At 27.7% G+C, this 24,732-nt stretch overlaps 3 protein-coding genes and 1 long non-coding RNA gene across 6 annotated transcripts; 3 read left to right on the plus strand and 1 right to left on the minus strand.

The window, feature by feature from the left end:
- The first annotated feature begins 335 nt into the window (after nucleotides 1-335).
- On the plus strand, nucleotides 336-7,354 carry LOC111029674 (ninjurin-1-like). Of its 2 annotated transcripts, XM_022308792.1 has the most exons (4): nucleotides 336-1,183; nucleotides 5,433-5,609; nucleotides 5,954-6,189; nucleotides 7,050-7,159. In XM_022308792.1, the coding sequence occupies exons 1-3, from the start codon at nucleotides 1,154-1,156 to the stop codon at nucleotides 6,179-6,181; spliced, it is 435 nt and encodes a 144-aa protein (XP_022164484.1). In that variant the 5' UTR covers nucleotides 336-1,153; the 3' UTR covers nucleotides 6,182-6,189; nucleotides 7,050-7,159. The 2 variants fall into 2 exon arrangements, with proteins under 2 accessions (XP_022164484.1, XP_022164485.1); XM_022308793.1 differs by lacking the exon at nucleotides 5,954-6,189 and having other exon boundaries at nucleotides 360-1,183; nucleotides 7,050-7,354.
- A 575-nt stretch (nucleotides 7,355-7,929) lies between these two features.
- On the plus strand, nucleotides 7,930-12,637 carry LOC111029633 (ninjurin-1-like). Its single transcript, XM_022308725.1, has 2 exons — nucleotides 7,930-9,046; nucleotides 11,821-12,637. Exons 1-2 carry the CDS (start codon nucleotides 8,774-8,776, stop codon nucleotides 11,995-11,997), a joined length of 450 nt encoding a protein of 149 aa, XP_022164417.1. The 5' UTR covers nucleotides 7,930-8,773; the 3' UTR covers nucleotides 11,998-12,637.
- On the minus strand, nucleotides 11,326-19,802 carry LOC111029632. 2 transcript variants are annotated; one of them, XM_022308724.1, is made up of 4 exons: nucleotides 19,373-19,802; nucleotides 17,000-18,496; nucleotides 14,048-15,041; nucleotides 11,326-11,448 (listed from the first exon to the last, which is right to left on the minus strand). In XM_022308724.1, exons 2-3 carry the CDS (start codon nucleotides 18,449-18,451, stop codon nucleotides 14,082-14,084), a joined length of 2,412 nt encoding a protein of 803 aa, XP_022164416.1. In that variant the 5' UTR covers nucleotides 18,452-18,496; nucleotides 19,373-19,802; the 3' UTR covers nucleotides 11,326-11,448; nucleotides 14,048-14,081. The 2 variants fall into 2 exon arrangements, with proteins under 2 accessions (XP_022164416.1, XP_022164415.1); XM_022308723.1 differs by lacking the exon at nucleotides 11,326-11,448 and having other exon boundaries at nucleotides 13,939-15,041.
- A 2,513-nt stretch (nucleotides 19,803-22,315) lies between these two features.
- On the plus strand, nucleotides 22,316-22,729 carry LOC111029730. Its single transcript, XR_002604038.1, has 2 exons — nucleotides 22,316-22,451; nucleotides 22,516-22,729. It is a non-coding gene; the product is annotated as an uncharacterized LOC111029730 (long non-coding RNA).
- The last annotated feature ends 2,003 nt before the right edge of the window (nucleotides 22,730-24,732 follow it).

A 24,732-nucleotide genomic window follows, 5' to 3' on the forward strand; every position in this document is an offset into this window, starting at 1 on the left:
CCCCCCCATAACTAGATTCACTTTTCTGTTGAAGATAATCGAAGTATTTTTACTGTTTTTAAAGGCGATGACAGGCACAAAAAAATTAAAATTTAAGAATTTAAAAAAATACACATCATTGAAAAATCAAAACAACCATTGCTCCGCTCAGAATCTAAAATATGATTTACGTCGTTTACGAAAACAATATAATTTTAAACAGTAGGTAATTGAAAGTGACTCAGAGCAACCATTATAACATCTGACGAGGCACCCTGTATAATATATAATATCATTGATAATATTATGTACCCAACACAAAATAATACGCTTGGCAGAGACTATTGGACACGCCGACCGTAAATAACGACGTCAAAGCGTAACTCTCGGGAAATCGCGTTTTCCGCGTTTTCTTTGATAATAATACATAGTCGTCTATATTGGAGGGTATTTCATGTATATACAAAACACGCAATCGATGAGTTGCAGTTTTTAAAATTTCGCGCCAAAAATCTGGCGGGGTGGATCACTACGTAATATAATATTATAAATACAGTAATAGACAATAACGCATAATGGGTACCCACATACATAATAATATTTATTATCCGTCCTCACGAAATCCCAGCCTGCAACATTGTGAAAAGTGAATTTAAATAGGTAGATGCTGATGTATTCGTAAAAACCTTTTTATATTTCAATAATTACTTACTACAGAGATTATCCGTACATTGTATGTGTAAATAACCCAAGTGCGGCCCGCGGAAGATCGAGTGGTTGCGGTGCGTTCGCGGTTCCTACCTTCGACCTTCCTATACCTAGGTACAATACGATATACCTATAGGCTATAGATCAGTTCGTTAGTCGTTGGCGTACATTTCGGGTTCGGGGCGCAACAGTCTTCCGTCGAAAAGCGTGCTCGCGCGTCGTTCCTCCGTTTACCATTATTGCTGTGCACATATTTTATAAATTAATTATTATATATTATCATAAAATAATATTTAATATACTTCATCGGTTGAGGCCTATTATATGTAAGGCCGGTACACACATCGAGATTGATAATCATCATTATTTTAGGACTTTAGGTCTACCTACTTATTAATACGACACGCAATACTCTATAGCCGCGCCAGTATACCTACCATCCTGTATATTTATTATTTATAATAAAATGTCAGTCGGCGACTTGAACTTTACCACGGTAAGCACATCACATTTTATAATTGACATCGTTTTACACGAGTGAAATTTTACGTTTTTAAGTAGTAAAATATAAAGCACATTACCTGCTATATCTATATACCATTATTACGTCGACAACGAAAATAGGTATATTTTTTATATGAAAATAGAATTTATTACTATACATACAGCATGACGTATAGGTATAATTGTACGTAAATTTGGAAATTAAAATTAACAGAAATTAGCCCATATAACTTACTAGTTATTACTTATGAGTTATGATTATCTACTATAGTTACTCGGATATATTATCATCCACGCCAGGCCAATTTAATTGTATGAAGCCTAGTGCGAATGCACTGGAAGGTATAGGTGATGACAATGCAATATAATTAAATGATAATTAATTATAAATATTTCCCTGTAGACAAATTACACATATACGTTAGTAAATCGATAAATTAAAAAATAAAATGTTACAAAATAAAATACTTTTCTTGCTTGCATATAATATTCTTAAAAATTATTTAAGCGTACCTACCTAGGTATATTATTATATGCTCATAAGTATTATTTTTTACAATAAATATTCTCTATTTTAAGTCATTAATGTTTTTTAAACATAAATTACGATAATTTAATCACCTATACCCGAGAACATCATTTGAACATCGCTATAGGTACAACTTGTCCTATTATAATAATTATTATTTACCATGTATTGTGTTCATGTCATTTCTCGTCGTTGTAAGAATGATTTAGACGAAATGACGGCTTAGACTATAATTTAAGGATTTAGTTGAGTCAATTTTAAAAAATATGTAAGTAAATATTTGCTTGTGTATATTATTTACTCCATGGTATATTGGTAAGGAGTAAGGACACCAATTTTTTACACACTGGAAATTATATTCAATAACCATTTACATAGTTATTTTATTTACGACCCTGTTTTAATTTGTGTTAGGTATTTCATACAAAAAAAATTAATTAGGTACTCATATCTTTTCATGATTTGAAAAAAAAGTAAGTACCTAAAAATACAATACAGAATAATTACATGGAACCAAATCATCAGGTTAAAAACCATTTCATTTATAGAATAAATAATTCGATTAAAACGAATCCGTCATGACCATGAGCCATGCACAAAAAAAATGTTTCTGTTTACAGGAGTCAGGAAAACGTAAAATTAAAAATACCGACAATATACATAATAGCTTATCGAAATTATTATTATATGCTTCAATACCTAAACGGTAATAATAAGACGTTATAGGCTATAATCATAGACCATAGTAGTGGTTACTGGTTATATATATATATATATATATTAGAGTTATTGAAAGTAACCAAAGTATAATATCGATTTATTTTCTATTTATATTAATCGGATAGGAAGATATTTAAAATCGTCCATGACTTTTATCGAAAACAATGTGTAACAATTGAATTGAAGGGCAGTAGAATACAATAGCACTAGTCTTTGTTTACACTTAATTCAATATATACATAGACAAAAGTATAGAATAACTTACTCACTATACTTGTGTTTGCAGTATAAATTCGTTTGGTTCCTATGCGACGGCCACCCCTCAGGTCTGTATGACTGTAATATGATGAATGTGATCAGCAATAAGGCCAATAACCCATTATAATCGTAAACCGAGGGACATATCTTTGTATCTATACCTATGTATACCTAATATTCAATTTGCTGTAAGTCTATTAAATAAGTAGGTACAATAAAAACGGAAACAAATCTATGGAACAAGAAAATAAAAGATTTTTTATTTTGTCCGAAGACCTTAGGAATACAAGTTTGCTGTATAAAATATGAATAAGAATATACGATACAATTCATAATAATGTTTGGAAAGTATTTATTTCAAAACTATTATGAGTATCGAATTTCTTAGGTATTATACTTTAATATTTAATATAATCTGTTTATACCTATTTCCTATAATTAAATTAATTAAATTAGATAAATATCGATTTTTCAAATTTCAATTACAGAAAAGGAAGGGCTGAGCGAATAACAAGAAGATTCCATTTAAAATCTTTTTTGAAAAACATCTAGTTTATTTTTAAATTATAAAGTAAAGATTTTAGTTTTTACTTATATTATTAACTACTTATTAATTATTATTATTTGAACTAAAAAATAGTAGTTGCAACTGAAAATATTTTATATTCTTATATGTTTAGCTTATACATTTCACCTATTATAACCTACGACTTTTATCGTTCTAATAATTTTCGTCACCTTACTGGCTCGTCTATACTTTGATTTTCATAACATTTATTATATACGCAATAGGTATTATATATTTATATAAAGTCTCTATTATTATACTCTATTGTCTGTGTTTCGAGAAAGAAAGTGTTATGCAACTTAAGTAGCTATAGGTAACAACTGTAATAACAGTATAAATGTATAATATATAACCAATAACCATAGTTCATATAATAACCAATAATATTAGTATCATTAACTAGAATACATTTATAAATATTATAGGATATAACTCAAGCGCCTCAAATAGTTCAAAGTCATGGCTTCTCGAATTTTTGCTATAAATTTGCCATTTGCGTATAATTTATGTGTATCACATCTCAACAACGTAACTGCCATAATTTACAACTCGTTGCGCACACTGATTTTTAGATTTAAATATGCAATTCAGACAATTCAGTATACAATTATTATATACACACACATTATACATTTTCATTATTCGTTTGAGAAAATAGCCAATTTTCCTTCACACTTTAGTAGTTGAGTCTTTAATAGGCTTATAGTAAACAGGACTAACTATCTACTACTGCAAACAGGCGTGATTAAAAATGAATGTTTGTGTTAGAGTGTGAAAATGAATGTGTGATTTTTTCAAACTCTATGCTGCAATTGTTAAAATGATTATACCTAACTGTCAATATTATAGAAGTATAGATACTGCTAAATATACTTATTATCATATTGATTTTTAATGGTCGCATTTAAGTCCGTTTTTTTAAGTTAAGCCATCAATAGTTTTGCATATACCTGTCTATTCATATATTTTTTCAAATAATTGATAAGTAGACCTACCTATTTATGGTATCTTATCTTTTAAAATTATTGATTTCATTTTTTATCAAATTAATTTTCCAATCAGTTTCACTTCGTATTTCAATGAAATTATGTCCATTACTTGATTCATATGTGGATGAGCAGTGTAAAAGTGACTATCATAATAAAATATCTATGAAAACTTTCCGCACCAATTAGTGGTTTTAGAATTGTTATTCGGATCATCGGATCATAAGTTCCAATCATATACTATAATCAATAATAGGTACCTATCTATTATTATAAGAAAAATATAATTAAAAAACTTCAGTATTTAATGTGCACCAACAACTTGCTTTGATTTTTTAATTCTATAATCGAAAATGTCGATAAGAAAAAGCGTTTTGATTAGAATATTCTAGGTCAGCTACCGCAATAGTTAACAAATATAGGTACACATGAATATATTAAAAGGTAGGTACCAGCTGGAAGCTATAAATATAGACAGATTTTCGAATAATGCAATTTTTGTAAACGTGCCTGTTACGTGCATAAATATAATACTACTTAGGTATTATTATAGTTATTATACCTTAATTTTAAATAAAGCAATAAGCATGAATTATTGAGCCATTAAAAATATACTTATACCTACACATAAAATGTAGGTATAATCGCAGAATGTTTATGTGTATACACTCAAATTACTTTAAATATAAAAAATCGTAGTAATTAGGTTAAACGTTTTAATAACACGTTTGAATTCAATATAGGTACCGGCGTGGCGGCTTATAGTTCCTTTTAAACAAATTAATTCCTACAATTTACTTAATATGCACATTACTTGAGATAGACTACACAAACATTTTGCAGACATTATACTGCACCATAAGAAACGATTTCTCCCCTGCGTCGTCTAGAGGCCTAAACAGAAGATTCTAGACCACGGAAAGCATTAAATATATTAAATTAAATTGGTCTCATTAAATCACTTTTATTTCAAATACATACATTGAACAAGCAGTTGATAATAATATTTTTTAGTTTTAGGAGAAGTTGATGGGGGATACAACATTTTGATAAGCAATCCCTTGGGTGGTTTTTGCAGGAAGTTTTTGGAGACCAAAATATAACGTTTTGAATCATTTAAATATATGTCACTAAGTACAGAAATAAATCTATACGACTTAATGAATTCCGTTTTTTCAAGGCCAAGCCGTTAGACGTCAACAGGTATGCGACCAAAAAAACCATTGCTCAAGGGATGTTGGACATCGCATTATTGACGGCCAACGCAAACCAACTGAAATACATCCTCCAAGTGGGTGAGAAACACGAGTTCTACAAGCCTTTGTTGGTACTGATAGCTACGTCTATATTTTTACAAGTGAGTGGGCGCATCTATATATAATATATTATATAATATAGATTATAGGTGTATACGAAATATTCTTATGCATATACAGTACATAAATTATATATTTATATACAGTATTATGGACACTCGTGAGACTTGGCCTAACCTATAGTTAGAAACATTCGAGATTTACAGTAAGGTTTGAAATTTTTTGACGCGTGAAAACAAATTACCTATAATTTTTAACAGAAAATTTCTTAAAATCGAAAATAAAAAATAAGTAGCTAGTGCATATATTATGTTACATTACATCGTTTTGACCATCACTGACATTATTGCTGCTGAAATACAAATACTATACGCGTCCTATATAGGTGTTCATGGGAATGATATTTCTATCACTAAATCTGCTTCGGGACTGTCGTTTCCATTTGATCGAGTACAAGACATCGTCGCTGTTCATCAATCAAGTGCCGGTCGTGTGCACGTTTATGGTGTTTACGATCAACATAATAATAGGAGCTTTCGATTCCGGACTAGCCAGCATCGTACCGACATCAACGTTCAACACGCCGTCCGTCCCGGCCATTGGTTCCAATTGATATTTTATGTATAATATACTAATTATATTATAACGATTACAAAAAATAAAAATCGGAGACAATGCAATATATTATATTATTATTACACTACAAATATTATGTACATCTGACGATAACAATTTGAATTAGTTAAATATGTATTCCCAATAAGTGGTCAAGTTCATCACATGCTGACGGTTTATAGGTATACAAAATAAAAGACAAAAGTACTAAAAATGTAAGAAAAGGAGACCGTGGTACCGACTAGAGATTAGAATACTAGATCATATGCATATTGAAATAATTACTGCCTACGGGTGGGTCACTGAGTTTTTGTATATTTTGGAAAATATTTAACAATTCATTAGGTACTCGTTAAATTACCAATTGGGAACATATATATATATACATAAATCGAGAATTATTCAAACGAAAAGTAATTTTTCAGGAAAATAATTGTTTAGATACCTAAAACCCTGTGGAGGAGTGATATATCCAAATGAATTACATAATATATACGAGATTTTAATTATAAATCGTAGATTAAATTACTAAATTATTAAATTACATTCCTAATAAGGAATAATTTGTTTGTATTATTTTTTGAAACCGTTTTAACTCATTACTCTAAGGAATGTCTAACTAAGTGACATAACAATATTCAAATACAATTTCATGAAAATAACAATTCTAGATTATTTTCCTGGGAAATATTTTGAAACTTGAGAGAAGCCCTGCTTTTATTATTTCTGAGAAAAGCTTTCGATTTACTTGTAGGTATACTTACATTCAGAATCTAAATAGGTTGGCAATTGTAATATTACAGCTGCAGATATAGGTATAATTTATATAATTAACCGGTAAACTATATGTTCTGTTCTATATATAGGTGCTCGTTGGTGGGATATTCATGGTTGTCGGAGGGCTGGACATTAAGAAAGAAAAAGACCAACGAAAATGTTTGATTTTAAACGACGTTTCCGTCATCATGGTTTTCTTGATAACCACGATCAATATAACCATATCAGGTTTTGGATTCGACGTTAGTTCGTCACCGGACACAAATTTGAAAAAACAAACCTAAGTTAGTACCTCTTTCACCTTTTCTCCCCCCAAAAACTTTTCAAGTAAAATACCTAATGATACTTATATGATTGTATATTTGAAAAATAAAGATTATTTACACTTAAGTAAAATAATGGTTTTCTTTTCACCTTTGATATTTAATTATCTAACATACCTAATTTAAACTTAAGAGCAATATTAGGTAGTGCCCATATAAAATAAAATCATTGATGAATTCTATCAAAATTCTAACCTCGTACAGTCATAGATATGTATTGTGGATTTAAGCTCGACTGTTTTAAATTACACGATTAAAAATGTAAGTAGTTATTACCTTTTCAAGTTTTTTTATCGTGAGAACAATTTTTTATCAATAATCCTGACACTTTTGATTATCCAATGTAGTGGGTATTTTTCTAAAACCCGGGGTAATCTGAAATAGTGTAATCTACACAGCGAGGATTATTTTCACAAGTCACAAATAATTAGAAATAATATGTGTAAGGTACTTAGGTTTTAAAATTATGTAACTATTAGAAAGCAGTTTTTTTTTCTAGTAGTTTGTAAACATTTGATTTTAAATTATATAGCTATAGAGTTTAGAGTAGACATAAAATATAAACTGGGAACAAATTGTTTTTATTCTTAAAAAATATGATATATTTTGTTTTTATCATTTCATAAGACAATTCTCAGTTAGATACCTACCTATAAATTGTTGCATTATTTAAAAATAATAGTGTACGTATAGAGGTACAAGGTACTTATCAAATTTTAAAATTATTTATAATTTTTTATCAATCTTTAACATTTAATTTGTAGTAGGTTTAGACTTTCTGTAGTGTAAATTGAACCTAGATAAGCTACTATTTTCAATATACCTACATATAATTGTTAAAAAATGAACAATGATAAAAACAATTTACATTTTTGAGCAAACCACCTGTATGTGGTAAATGTATAACGTTAAAGCACTCCTTAACGCCCATCAAATCACATAGTTGTATCAATGATTTTTAGTTTGGAATTTTTAGATATATTATAAAAAAAGTCAAAAATAATATCGATATATGTTGATAAAACTATAACATATAAATTCCTAAAAACCTAACCTTTACTATAAGTTTTCGATTTATAGTAATTGTAAAGTATCATGTGTGTAAATGACATTAATTCATTATCGTTAAATTTATACCAATGCCCTCGATAATGAGATAAAATACAATAATTATTATATAAATGAATGTGTGACGAGACCACCGTCGGTCGCATTTGATTCTCAGACATTATGGTGTATCTCTTGCGGTGTCCCACACGTCCTGTTTTTTTCTCACACAGCAGTGTGCCAGTAATAAGTGTATCGGTGACCCATTTTTATATAGTAACAACAACAACAACAACAACAATAACAATAGTAATAACAATAATAAATAATGGAGAGCAGTTTTGTAGTATACGATACTGTCATTATAATATACGCTTAAATTGTACACCTACATCACGCGCACAGTCGTAGACGCAATAAACCAGATTTCTCTCGACATAACAATGACGGACACGATTATCGCGGCGGACACCAGTCTGGAGATGGACGACGGCGAAAATAGCAAACGTTCCGCCACGCGACTGTTGTCCAGGTCGTTGAGCAAGGTCAGCAACGTCACGTACGACACCAAGAAGAACATGGCGCAGGGGATGATGGACATCGCTCTGCTCACGGCCAACGCCAATCAGCTTCGGTACATACTGGAGTTTCGAGGGGTTAACTCTGCGAATTTCGTTCTGCTGTTGATGCTGATCGCGTGCAGCCTCATATTACAAGTGGGTACTACGTTGAGCGTATTAATGAATTTTCCTGCGGTGTGTTAAATAAACGGGGGAAATCGAATGCTTGTATACTATGGCTATACATGTGCAAAAGTTCAGTCGATTTTTATGGGGTTAAAATTGTGTTCAAATAAATTTAAACAGACAAACAAATTCGCGTAACCCTCCTGGTTCCGCAATCAATATTGAAAATAAAGTATTGATCCATTTATTATTATAGATATTAATTATCGGGCATGAATATAAAACGATAAAAAAAAATAATAATATTATATACATTATATATGTATTGCAATAGTCTTTTTTTTTTTTAAATATCATTAATACTTTATAAAAGCAAATTAACAAACATTTAATTTGCGGTATATGAAGGTTTGATCCAGACAAAAATATGATCCAATTTTTAAATAATTTTAATATTATTATAATAGCTTTGGACAAAAACTGACAGTATCTCGAATATATTATAAAAATAAAATCATCTAATATACTGCACCTTCTTTATCATGGCTTAATGTACCTACCCTAAATCTAAAATAATGTCAGTTATAATATGTTTAATATGAACTAAACGTTTTCAAAATAGGTGTCATTTGTTTGTTGAAGTTGTGAAAAATTATATTGCCCAGTTCATGCAGATCTTTTCGATTTGCAGAATTAGTTTGATCCAAGAGACCATTTAAAAAATTAGTCTAAAATAGATTGTAGTCAATTTTTTTTTAGATATTTGAAGTTCAAATTTTGATAAAATTGGATATTCATCCGAAAATAACTATTATGGTTAATTCTTTGTAACTCAAAATTATTATCCGCAGGACCGGAAACATTTATTTTACGTTTATCTATTAATGTATTTTATAACTACACAATGAAATATTTATAATATAGGCATAGAATCATTTTAAGCTATTTCTCATTTGTAGGTACCATTAACCTTCGTATTCACACACCCTGCAACAGTAGGTCGGCATTGACTCAAAAGTTAATATAGATACTAGATACCTACAGAATGTAATAGAAAGACCTGACAAATAAAAAGTTATCAATTAAGATACCAATTAGTTAAATGTATGAAAAAATATGAAAATGATATGAATGATAAGTAGTCTGAAAATTCCCAAAGTTATTACGTTTCAAATGAATTTACTCCAAAAAAATATTGATCTTTAAACAAATAACTTATTGACTTAAACAAACATTTTCAGATTTACAAATTTTGAATATTTCTAAAAAAATTTTTTATTTAATTTAAAATTGTTTGTATTAGAAAATAATTATAAAAAATTGTATACTTGTTATGTAGCACGGGCGTCTATAAATTATTTTTTTTTAACATTGATTGGAACAAGTTATTTTAATGGTCAGGTTATTCTGTTACACATTGTATAATAATTATTAGTAATACTATATATATAATACTTAATATACTATAATATACTATACAATGTTTTCAACAAAAATTATTCAACACATTGTCACATTGTGTTATTAATTAGGTAGTAATTATATAGCAGTTTACATTACTCAAAGTTGAAAGTAAGAGCATTTTAATATTTTAATGCTGGGTTGCATGAACAATCACTTCATATTTAACAAATCAATACTGAGTTGATAGTCCCTTAATCACGATTTAGTCATTTTGGTCTATTCAATTTTACTGAACTATTAAATTAATACATTTATGTTGGAACCTGACATGTTATAAAACATAATTTAAAAAAAAAAACACATTTTTGTAGAATTAAGACATTTATTGTTCCACACAGAATTTTATATAAAAACAGTAAAAAATATTCATTATAAATTAATATTAAATATAAAAATTAAAAAATTAACTCTAATAGGAGATAGTCATAAATACTTCTAAAAACTAGGAATTTAATATTTTGTTTATTAATTTATTAGTAATGAAGAAGGTTACACTAAAATCAAGTTATGTAGAATATTATTTAAAAAGTTATAACTATAAATTAAATATTGATTTACAACTTATAATCCTACTATAAATAGATTCATGCCTTCGTGGTATATCGGGCATTGGTTATGCATTACAAAAAAATATTCTACATATTTTGAAAATATGATTGTGTATAGTACATAATACATGGCATATTATGTAATGGCAACAATTCCTTACAACTAAATTTAAGATATTTTTTTGTTTAAATAGGTATGCATTTTTATCAAATATAACTTTGATGTGTTTAAAATAAAAATGTTTTGATTACAAGCAGAACTTATGTAGAACTTTGTTTTAAATTGTTGAGCCTTGGGTCAAAGCAAATTTTATAAATTCTCAACAACAAAATAATTTGCAAATGTTCATGATTTTGATAACATTTGAACTTTGAAATCTTAAATAAAATCCATCTTGTGTTTCTAATACTTTTAAACTGCTAAAAGAAAAAAATAAGAGGAATATAGTAGTAGTTATTCAGTTTTCAAGTATTTTAACTAAGCATAACAATTTTTATTAACTCTTGAAAAAATAATAAAACTAAAATAGTTCATATGTCTGTAATAGCTTAAAATTAGTCTAAATATTTTTTTGAATTTAACTGAGTATAGAAAACGATAATTTAAGTAAATATGGAATGTTTTAAGTTTCAACAGTTAAAATTTTAAAATTAAGACTGTTTAATGAAAATTCATTAAAAATATTATACACCCTGTGTTTTTACCATTACTTATATAATATTATCTGCATTACAGAAATTATTTAGTATACTTCAATTGTTTTAATGTGTTGCTTATGGCTGACATCGTAGGTGATTGTTGGAACTATTCTCATATTCAAAGGTCGCATGGCCTGTATCAGTAGCGGCACATCCAATGAGATAACCAAAGTGGATGCCATCAAATTGAACAACTATGTTGTCCTCGGAGTTTTTCTTATAACCGTCATCAACATATTCATAGCAGCATTTACAGTAGCACCGGCCTAATATATTACTTAACACAACAAGGTAGCACACAGCACACCACCAACTAAATATTATCTGTACTGCAGCATAGAAGTAGCGTCCGATCCGTGATCTTCAGTTATATAACTTTGTTGTATAATAAATTAACAATTACTATATTTTACTTATTATATAAGAAACATCCATGCTTTATGGCACAGCTTGCCAATAAATATGTGTTGGATTCCAATTAATAAATTCAATTAAAAATATATATAAATATAAATTGATTTCAGATTGCATTTTTATGCTATATTTCAATAAAAAAAAATGATTACAGTATAGTGAGTATAAAATAAAATACAGAATCATTAAATAAAACCAGGGGTGGTAAACGTTTGAAAAATGAAACTAAAAAAATAAGCGATTCAAAATGTTTTTGTAAAAACAGAATTATTTGGCAGGATAATTCAAATTAATCAAAGTATTACGTCTGTCAATACAAACATATTGTTCTGTGATGAGTAGAATTTTTAACCTAAGAATAATAACAACATCAAAAATTCTAGACAATATTAAGTAACTAAAATTACAATCATAATCCCCTATATCATTATTATTTATTACTATTGTAAAATTATTATAATTTTTATTGTAAAATCAATTGAATTATGACTGTGAAATTATCATAATTATTTCAAGCATTCTTATTAACAAAAAAATATATTAAAATATTAATACTGTTATTTTAAGTAATTTAAAAATATTATATGAAAAAAAAAAAAATGATTTTATAAATGTATACTTGTACTTACAATTTTAGGTAAAATGTCTTAAAAAGTTAACAAAAAAGAGAAAAATAAAAATGTTTTCCAACCCCTGATATAATTAATTTAATAATAAGTGAAGAATATGGACCTAATATTTAATAGATGAATTAATTTTACTATTGTTTTATCTTAAAGTCTTAATGAATTAAATACATATTAATACGCAAATAATATTATGTAAAAACAAAAACACATAAATAAATACATTTTAAATGTATAATAAAAACATTTATTAAATTTAGGCTTTTAAAAAATATATTATTCTTTTCTCCATGTTAAAATTTGCATTAGTAGCAACGTAGTCTCGTGTTTTTTTCCTACTATAAATTTGATATGAATATAATCATTAGGGCCCAAGAATATAATATGCATGTACATACTTATTTTTATTAGTTTCACAAGAAGCTAAGCGTTATGATAAAACATTTGACATATAACATTTGATTCTTAGCTTAATAGTTTGTATGTAAAATTGTATTTTGTATACTTCTGAATACTTAATTTTATTAAAAATTATTTGGTATATTTTAGAATTTTTCAAAACTACAATGCATGCATTGAAAAAATAAATAATATGAAATTAATACTATATGTTCACATTACAATTATTTTTACCTATTTATTGACCCATTGACCTTTCAGTTAATAAATCATTTTAAATAATCGATTGATAATAGTTCATCAAGTTATATATTATTATCGTTATAATAAAAAAACAAAAAATTAGTATAAGACTTATTTAATAGTTGTGTATACTTTTAGTATACAATGGCATCTTCAAATTGTTGATGTTTTCCTCGATTTAAAAATAGGTATTTTCTAGAAAACAGAAGTGAATTTAAATTTGTTATGTTCCCAAGTTTTAAGTAGTCAACTGTAACTCTACGGGTAATACACACACATATTATAGAAATGTACTTATGTTTTAAAATGTATTTTTGTTCATAACTTATTATTCAGATGAATACTTAAAATACAATATGCAATGCAGTAAGTGAATGAGTTATACAAGTTCAATATGCAGTTCAATTATTTAAATTATTTAATACAATTGATATGTTTTTAAATTTGTTTAAATTTAATGAGTAAGTTTTTTTTTCATCTTTCATAATATCTTTTTATTGTATATAATTTTTGGGCCCTAGTAATTATATTTTTTTAAGTTTCTCATAATAACCTATTTAAAAATTGAATTTTAAATATATTTTTCTGGTCTAAAATAAATGATCATAATATAAGTAATATTAATGTTAAGTTTATACCTGATTAATAGAATTTCCATCATCATTTTAAATCTTAAATAAAAGAATGCACAGAGACTATATCATAATCAGCGTTTGAATCAGTATCATCATTCTCATTAACCACAGGAATGACTTGAACAAAATTATCAGCATTATCATCATTTAAAGACATTGTCTCATCAATATCAGACAATGTATGGACATATATTGTTTGGACATTGTCGTCTATGAGTGAAGTCTGATAATCTTTGAAATCTTCATCTAATTGATCTGCCATTCTACTAAGTCCTAGATCATTTTCATCTTTAACAGGTACATCTAGCTGCACTTGTGGTGATACTTTTAATGGTGAGTGTAAGTTTTTCATTACTTTTTTCGGAGTACCTAGGTCTAATAATTTTTCAGATTTTGGAGGATCAGGATCACTCTCTGAAGCACAAGCATTTTTCCACTCTGGAAGTCTATCCTTTCTGCCGGAATGCCCAAATTGAACATATTCTGGATGATCAACTAACGGCTTTAAAAGATCAAATTCCATTCCTTTATCAAAGTCTGGAATTCTTGAATTGTTTATACTTTTATCTTTTATGTTCATTGCATTGATTTTTATATGTTCAATATTTTTTGAACCAGTATTCATTTTTACTTCAATATCTGTACTGTCAACATAGAGAGGCTCTATCTGCTCAATTTCAGTATCCGTGAATATATTTTCATCTGTAGGATATTGAGTTTCAACTATAACTTCTTCAATTCCTGACTCAATTTCAGTTTTTTCTTCTTCTGTTGTTGTGTCCATTTCTGTCGATAAAACACTTTCTTCTACTTCAATAGTTGAGTATTCTTCTTCCAATTCTTCGGGAGTGAACGTTTGGGTTTTAATTATATTGATGATTTGCCGATCAATAATCTTTTTCAAATGTTGACATTTCTTTAAAAGCTTGTTACGTCTATTAAAAACATCATTTTCAAAATGTTGAATCAGTTCTCTTATACCACCTTTTACACCAATCTGAAATGAATCATAAAGATTTAATTAATTATTCAAATTTGTTTCATTTAAATTAATAATTCCTTTGATCAGTTATTAGTTAGATTAAATTAAGTTTTAAAATTTTGAAAAGAATAAAAAAAAATGATGAATTATTGCAAGTTAAGTTAAGTCTGGTGGAAACTAGAATACATTTGATTTTTATTACAATTATTTTTAGGTTATTCAGTTACGTTCGTTAAAACCTTCAATCAGACCTATACACTACTTAAGCTTTACAACTAGTTAAATTGTTTAATAAAAACGAAAAAATTAGTAACCTATTTGAATTATAATAATATACATACGTAAACACTAAACAACAACAAAAATAAATAAATTCACTAGGTTAGGTACTAAAAAAATCTATGAACACAAACAAAATATATTAAAAACATTTGTGTACCTAATAATTATTTGTTCAATTTTAATTTAAAGAAATTCAAAATGTTTGGTGATGAATTTTATTTTTAAGCCAATCGTAATCGCATTGAATAACAAAAAAAATTAATTAAAACTTTGATTTGATCTAATGCTGTTAAGTTATAATTATTTTGTGTTAAAATATGACTAATTTATTTATTGCTACCCATATTATGATTGTATAAATTTGTTTAGATTAAAAACAACTATAAAAAAAATCCAAGTTTTTGAAAAGCCTCAGGAAAAAAAAATTATGAAAAACAGAGATTTTTAGGTAAATCCAAATCGATTTTGTTTTTTTCGTGTAACTCTAAAAAAAATAACCGTAGATACATGAGATTTTCACTGAATGTCTATATTAACATGAGCACCTAAAGTTAAAATTTTTACAAAATTTGTTAAAATCACAAAAACTTGTAAATTATTTGAGTTTGATATTTATACTAATTTTTCTATTCATATCAAAGATTTGATAATTGAATAAAAGATTCCCTATAAGGTTTTCTACATTTAACAAAAAAAAAGTTAACTGGAAAGTTCAATAATTGTTTGAACTTAGACATTGGATATTCATCCATAAATGAACAAATTTTCATAGAATGATTTACTAATTTAGTGTTCAAAACTAATAAGCTATAAGCATTAGGTATTTTGTCATTTACTAGGAGTAATAAAATGTTCAAAATATTTTGACTAGGTTTGAGCTATTTATAGACATTTGAAATTAGATATTTTGTTAGTTTTTTTTTTCTACAGGTCAATAAAATTATTTTCGTTGAGTTGAAATGCTTGAAAATTTAATACAAGGTTTCTCATTATTTTTTATAGTAGTTGAGAAATATTAAAGATCTATATGCATGATATACCAAATTATTTTGAAGTTAAAAATTTATAAAATGTTAGGTTGAAAATTTAAAACAAGGTTGCTCATAAATAGTTCACTTTAATTAAAAAAAAATATATGTAAACAGTTTTTTATATAAACTTTAAATTCAAATTTGGATGAAATTATTATTATTTGGTTAGGTATAAATAATAGTTAATTGTTTATTCTGTGTTGACAGTTTATAAATATTATATATTATATATATAAATGTATTTTTTAATTATTTGGGTGAAGTTCTAAAATGGATACTAAAGAGTTTATTATCGTATTCTTAAGTACTATATCTAAGTTTAAACCACGATAAAAAGATTATATCCACCATCATCAATTAATTATGGATTGAATGAACCTTTAATATGCTAATGTACATTGTTAACCCAGACTTCTCCTCAGAGTCCTCTTTCTCTATTTTTACCTAATTAATTAAAATTATATCCTGTAAAACTGAACAGTTTTTATGTTTTTTTTTGCTAAATGTTATATGCTTTTATTATACTTGTTTCTGTATACATTGTTAATAAATGCAACGTCTGCAATTGTTTTGCTTTATGATTATTATGACTATTGTAATTGGTATAAAATTAAAATAAATAAAATTGATAAATAAATATTATATAAATATTAAGCTCACCTCTTGAAGACTATTATCAATTGGATCAATACTATCTGGATATGGGTTATTTGCTTGGATATCGAAATGTTTTTTCATAATAACAGCCAATCTTTTTACATAGTCAATAGCTACATCTGCTAAAACATATAAGCTTTCTTCGTTTGCTATACTAAATCCAGCATGAGCTGTGAATACTACAGATCGTTTTACCATTATTTTATTCCAGTCATCGCGATCAATTTGATACTCCCATTCTGAAATACCATTTGCAAATCTAAAACGTTCCTCTTCAGTAAATTGTCGACGTGGCCGTTCAATTTTAGGAATAGGAGGCAATAGCTTGTATTCAACCAATCCTGTTGGATCATCAGGTGTTTTTAACACTTTCAAAGCTAAAAGATCCAACTCATTATAATATTCATTAAGATCAATATTGTACATTATATCGGGGTTAACAATATCTGGATCTTCTACAAAACATTCAGCATTTTCGGTTTCAGGTTCTTCATCGGTATTTTTTAAATGTGTGTTTCTCGATAAATATTGTTTTACATAATTACAATCTTCTAATTTTGATATTCTAATACGTTTAGTTAGTTCACTACTCTTTTGTTCATCACAATTGTTCAAAAATAATTTATTATAAAAACTACTTAAAAGTAGTGCTTGTTGTTCTCTACTCAAATTTATATCATCTGAATCCAATAAGCTAGGAAATTGATGTAAAGAAACAACACGAGATGGGCCAGGTAAGCTGGTTGAACATGATGGACCAGGTATGTTGGTTGAATTCGATGGACCAGGTAAGTTTATTGAAGATGATGGACCAGGTAATTTGATTGAAGACGATGGACCAGCTAAGTTGGTTGAAGATATTGAACTAGGTATGTTAGTTGAAGTCGATGGACCAGGTATGTTGGTTGAATCAGATGAACTGGGTATGCTGGTTGAACATGATGGACCTGGTATGACGTTTGAACGTGGTGGGCGATATAATTCGTTCAAAGTTGAGTTAGTCAAATGCTGTACACGTTCAAGCAATTTTGCAGATGATAAATCTGGATCATCTTTAGTTTCCTTGACATCAGAAATTGGTTCATTTATCTTAGAGCCGAAGGTAGAGTTTTTTATTTTTTGGGTAACTGACCTTGGTGATTTTGAATTAGTATTTATATCCTCCTTAAAGCCCTTACAAGATGAGAAATCAAAATCAGATTCAATAGAGTGATCACTACCCTCATCAATTAACCACGCATCTTCTCTTTCATCGCATAAAGTTTTTTCTGCCAATAAACACATATTGGCAGGCATTATTTGATTGTCTTCATCGACATCAATATCATCTTCTTCATCATCAAGACAAATGTTTTCTTTTTTAATTTTTTTTTGTGTGACACATCCCATATTATTAAAATCTATTTTCTGATCTTGTATGTTTTCATTAGGTTCCTTTTCATCATTAAGTTCCATGATTTAATGAGGTAAAATATAAATAATTTTAATGACTTATATTTTCTAAAACAAAAGAAAAAAACAATTAAAAATATAATGTGTATTAACTAACCGTTCCAATGATCAATAAAATAATCTTACTAAAAAACAAAACCATAATAATATGACTACGCAAAGGGTTAGCTTATTAAATAATGTAATATTAGTCAATAATGATTTGGTTATTTAACCGTTAAACGCTTACCATTAGTCGATTCAAGGGAAATCTTAAACTGATTATTTTTATACGTTTTTTAACTATCTCTTATAAGTATATCTTATTGCTATCAGTGATCAGTTAGTTTCGACCGCAATGACATTCCATAAACCTTACAAAGTCGTTTTGACAACTAGTAAGTAATAAGTAATAACTAATAATTAATAGGTTCACATATAATTTACAAGAAATATCCTATTTAATACTATATTTGATGATTTGACAAATGGTATGCAATAAGGGTATAAAAATAAGGTAAGCTTAGTCAATACCAAGTCAAAATTTAAAAAAATAAAATATTCAGCATTTAAGACACATTGCTTTAATAAATACCAAAATTGATAAAAACATGGTTAAATGGTAAGGACAGTGAACTTACAGTTCCTAATATTTAACCAAATAATAACCCGACATTAGGGAAATAATTAGTTTTGCAGCGTTAGACTTAACAACCAAATGCATACAAACTTAGTAACTGTTTCACTTGTATGATATTCTCAGATTTTAGATGAAAAAAGTTGTGACCAAAGACTAAAGATTGGATAGGTAGGTACATGATAAATTTGTATTTTATATTTTTATACATTAAAAACTACACAAACACAATCAAACCACTAATCAAATATATAGCCTATTTCTTATTTTTTACAAGCTAACTAATAAATCTAAAACAAACAACTTACCAGTTACTTTTAAAGTAGTCTGGGGTAGTCATAGAGAAGTTGAACAATTATTATAATCCTAGGTAATCTCTAGGTAGACACTATAAAAAAATCCTTATTATTATTTTTTTATCTATTAACAGCCACCGAGATTTGGGGCTTGAGCTCAACTGCTCTAGCAGGCTTCAAGAACGAAGATCGAAATTCAAATCAAACGTAAATAGTTAACTGTCGGTCCATTCGGACTCGTCGTTTGACTGTTGGTCGTTGGATAACTTGGATTCATTAGGTAGGTATAATCATTTACATTATCGTCTGACTGTCTGAAACAGAGTGGGCGTGCGCACCGGTCACCGGACAGCGTCTGGGCGGCATATTGTAAACAAGCTGAACATTGGTGACCGTGACCGTGGTTCAGGGCAACCACGATCCAGGATCTTCTCTACGCAGCTTCAAACCATAGATAACATAATATTTACTATTAATAAGCTCAAAATTAAATTAAAATTATTAAAATATTTATTAAAAATAATATATATACCTATTGGCTATTATATTATTATTTATGCATCAAACACATCGGCATCCGACATTCTAGCATTGCCAACTGATGCGCGCGCAACTGTATATTATCAGGTCACAGCGGTGCGGCGCTAGAATCTATCTTAAACAGTCTTGGGCGCCACTGTTGATAGTGTTTACCAGGTTTACCTCCATGACACGACGAAGATGGAGCACCGTTCATCGGAATTATAATTTATATTACAGCACATTATGCGGTATTTTTTTTAAAAATAATATCCAGATTACAAGACAAGGTGATTCATAAAAATAAATTAAAAAAATTCATAAAAAACAGTTTTTTTTTGAATTAAAGTATAATTTGTTATTGATCGTTTTATTGTTTTGGGCTTTTGGAGTAATTCTAGTTTAACAGAAGAGTAACCTATAGACGTTTTTGATATTTTTTATCAAAATGTATGTTATAACTTATAATGTTATAGCATGTAATATATTAAGAATGTAAATAAAAAGTTGGAGGAACTTCATTTGAAAGTTATCGACAAAAAGCACAAGGTTTTTCCGAAAATCGCAATTTTTTTTTAAAGATTAAAGAATAGGTAGGTATACTCATGACTAAATAGATCTATTTAGTCATGGGTATACTTATCTAGAATTATCTTTTTATCCAAATGTGTGGTTTTTAATGCTTAATCGATTGATAAAATCAAAACTTACATACCTGCTATACTTAGGTACTTTTATAAGGCTTTGCACGTAAATCAAAATTAATCCAAATAACTGAAAATTTATACTTTTAATTTTAAATAGCTTTTAACTATTTGCGTGTTACTGTTATAATGTTACTCATGGGCGGACCCAGGGGGGAGGTCAGTTTTTTTCTCAGTATAAAATACGGTAACTCAAAATGGCAAGCAACATAAAAAAATTTTTATATTTGAAAAAAATATGTACAATATGTTACAATCAATAATAAAATAATATTAAATAATAATAATTTTTAAAATGCACATAGGCTCAAAAATATTTAATATAATTATTCATTTATAGGTATATTATAGTCTATAGATGTATAGATATAGTTATGTATAAACGTGAAGGCTGCGTACCTATTTAAGTATACATTGCGCGTACGAAATCGTGCTTAAACTCATCCACTTAAGAGGACGTCGTTCCAGCATGTGTAGTTTCCGTCTTACACACGTACGATATAGAAAATTTTCGATCACCGTATATGTTTTTTTTTTTTACTTTTATTAGAAAAATATACAATCTGTAATTAATGGTTACAAAATGCATATTAGCTGAATTTACATTGTTTTTGAGTGCGTTAGGTGAGTAGTTACCCAGCAGTAACACTCGACGTGAATCATATAAGTATTCAGCAGGGCCGTATTAAGGAATAGGCAATATAGGCCTAGGGCCTACGAAAATGAAATGTATGGCTACGATTTTTCTGTAATATTTTTTTTTTATTTTAAGTTAATTAACTATCTGTAGATGTTAGCACAACAAATAAAATATTTGGTATAACATTTCTCATATATTTACACTCAATGTTCGTTATCGTAATTCGGAATAATTACTTATTGCATGCGGTCATGCGGGACATGATCGGTCGGCGAGGAAGAAAATGTAAAATGGTAAAAAATAAGTTGTTTTTTATGGTTTCTGGTAATTTAATTTTAAATAATACGTTTTAAGTAAAATAAAATGTATTTTTAGATGTGTTAAAATTGTTATCAGATAAAGTTATAATTATAAAAGTTAATATTTGATTTTCATGTTGTAAATATTTTCGTTTTTAATGGCTTAAAACACTGAGATTCAACACTACCTATCCCAAACATTAGGTTTCTTAATCATTTAAATACTGAACACTACAAGACCGTATTAGCACATGGGTCTAGGTCTACGCCCTACGGTAGTGTTAATCCTGGATATAAGAATTATAAGAATAAAAAAAATGTGATAATACTTACAGCGTTCGTCACGTATTAAAGTATCGTTCGAATGTCGTCTGAGTTTTGTGAAATTGTGAGCGACTGACTTTGTCGCAAAACATTATAATGATAAATAGTGTGTTATTAATAATTAATATATTGTTAAAAAAAAAATCATATTTGTTATTCAATCAAAAAGCGTGTAAAGAGATGTCGCTCTTCTGTCAACATTTAAACTTTAAATTCTTAAAACAAAATCATTCTTATTACTTATGTATTTTTAGTATTTTTAATCTACTATTTTAACAACTTACCAGGAACCTTGTCAACATATTTTTTATTCATAATCAAAAAAGGCAACGTTGTATACTAAGTTTATCACAACGATATGGTATTTATAATTAATTACGTTTATTAGTCAACGGCACAATGAAACATTAACTGTATAATATAATTATAATTATTACTGATATTTTTCTTTAATCGTATTATAGTTTTACTGTTAGTGTAGTGTTGCCGTACTTCAGTTTCTTTTCAGCTTTTAGAGTAGTACTCATTCTTGCAGACTTACGACTTACACGCAGGCAGGTAAGTATAAACTCCCGTGTACGTCGTGTGGAGAGTGAATTATTATTGTGCGTCATTAGTATTTATAAATATTAAATAGTTTACTTAATACTTAAATCTGTTGGTATGTAGATCAAATTCCTAAACACGTCAGTCAAAATCATGAAATTGTTTTCGTTAGTTGTCATGGTAGTTTCTGTGGGATTGGCGGCATCAAAATGTGGAAAAAATGAGTACTACCAAAGCGATACTTGTATGGAGCACTGTACTTTTACAATATCGGCAGACGACCGTTATATTCTAGGTACATGTGTAATATCTTCTAAATATAAAGTCAAGTATGGTTCGAGTGGTTTTGTATACCAATATTGTTGGAAATGTACCTCAGATCCTTTACAGTATTTAGAGTAGTCCATATATTTAGACCAGGAGGCCTACATACATCTAATTTTGTGTTATTTTTTTAGTTTATATTTCAGTTATCTATATTAAATCACTGCACAATTATTAAAAAAGTCATAGTGATATAGTGTCTTAATAATATGTTTTTTATATGGTAAAATAAGTATAAGTATAATATTATGCAACATAATATCTCTTATAAACTGGATTCAAATATAGGTAGTTTGTTACGTTTTGTGTGGAAATAGTTCAATTATCTAAATTATGACTAATATAATATTATAATATACAAAATTGTAACATTAATACTCTAATGATACAAATACATTTTATACCTACAAATGTAGAAACTTAGTATTTTGTCTGCTTGTAAGATAATTCTCATTGTGTATGGTTTTATTTAGTCGCAATTCATTAGGTACTGCTACAAAGTACAGATCACAACTGAGTACAATCTACTATATTTACTATTTAATTATTTAAAGTTAAAACCAAATAAATATTTTAAGTGCATATGTAGTTTTAGACTTTAAAATACCTATTACGAAAAAGCCAAAGATCAAAGAAAAAAGTCCAATAATATTGCCCCCCAGTAGGTAGTAATGTAAATATGTAATATTCTAATACTAGTATTGTTTATTTCTTTATCTCCTTTAAATAACAGTTAGTGCTATATTATAATAATAACCTTTCAATATTTATATTTACCTTTGAAGTTGATGCTAAAAAAAAAAAAAAATAATAATAAAATATAAAAATATAACATAAATAGTGATGATACCTCATATTTTGTAGGATTTCAATTTTTTTAACATCAACAATGAATAAGGGTATAAGGTAGTAAATGTACCAAATTGTTTTTAAAAAACCCTACGCAATAAATTGCATTATTTAACAATGCTTTATTTATAAATTTATAAAACTGTACAATATTAAATCTTTTAACTAAGTTCAATATTTCGTTGTACATATTTTACATTATCATTATATTATTATTGCACGAACAAGCAATCACACACTTAAAATTAATTTTAATACCCATAAATGTTCCATCATTATGCCGTCAATATTAAATTAATTATTCCGATCGTAAATGAGACTCAAATAATCTACATTTGTGATGTATATTCATTAAATATATACTCGTGCATACCATTGATTGATACTTTGCAAACTTATCTACACGAATTAAACACATTGAAACTGTATAATATGTAGAATAAAGAACCGTGTAAAAACCGTAAGTAACTAACACTATATAAAACAGCAGATACTTTATATTTAATAATATATTGCAGAGTAGCTCATCTACATCTACTATTTTAATAAAATTGAAGTCAATTATTATACATTTATACCATATTAGTTTGGCACGAATTAAAATCGAACAACAATTTATTATCATTATACCAATTTCTATTCACAAGTTTGTAACTGCATCTTAACATTTTTACTAATAATATAACAGTTATTGTTGATCTTTTTCCTATTTTTCATATTATTTTTCATAATGCTGTGCGGCTTCACGAGTGTCTTATCGCTGGCCGCCCTTCCACTACACAGTTTATTGTTGGCGTTACTAAAATCAAAATTCTGGAGTAAAAAAAAAAAATATATATTTACAAAAAACTGCCTTATGTTTATTTTTTTAAACATTTTTTTTCTTTTTTATTTGAAATAAACAATCTGTACAATTTGCACAATAAGCTTATATGATATAAGTACATGATACGTGACAGGCGTGATTTAAGCAGCCACCTATTAGTGACTCTTGACTAATTTTTTTAAACATGAAAACGTCGGTTCGCGTCTTGCTACACACGTATAATTAGTCCAAATCATTGGTGTTGGCGGCACAAAAGTCTTATCACAACCGTTGTACTATACTAAAATCAACCATTACGTATCAATGTAATGACTTATGATAAATGCGTAAGTACCTACGTG

The sequence above is a fragment of the Myzus persicae genome, unplaced genomic scaffold (genome assembly GCF_001856785.1).
Source record: "Myzus persicae strain clone G006 unplaced genomic scaffold, MPER_G0061.0, whole genome shotgun sequence".
Classification (NCBI taxonomy): domain Eukaryota; kingdom Metazoa; phylum Arthropoda; class Insecta; order Hemiptera; family Aphididae; genus Myzus; species Myzus persicae.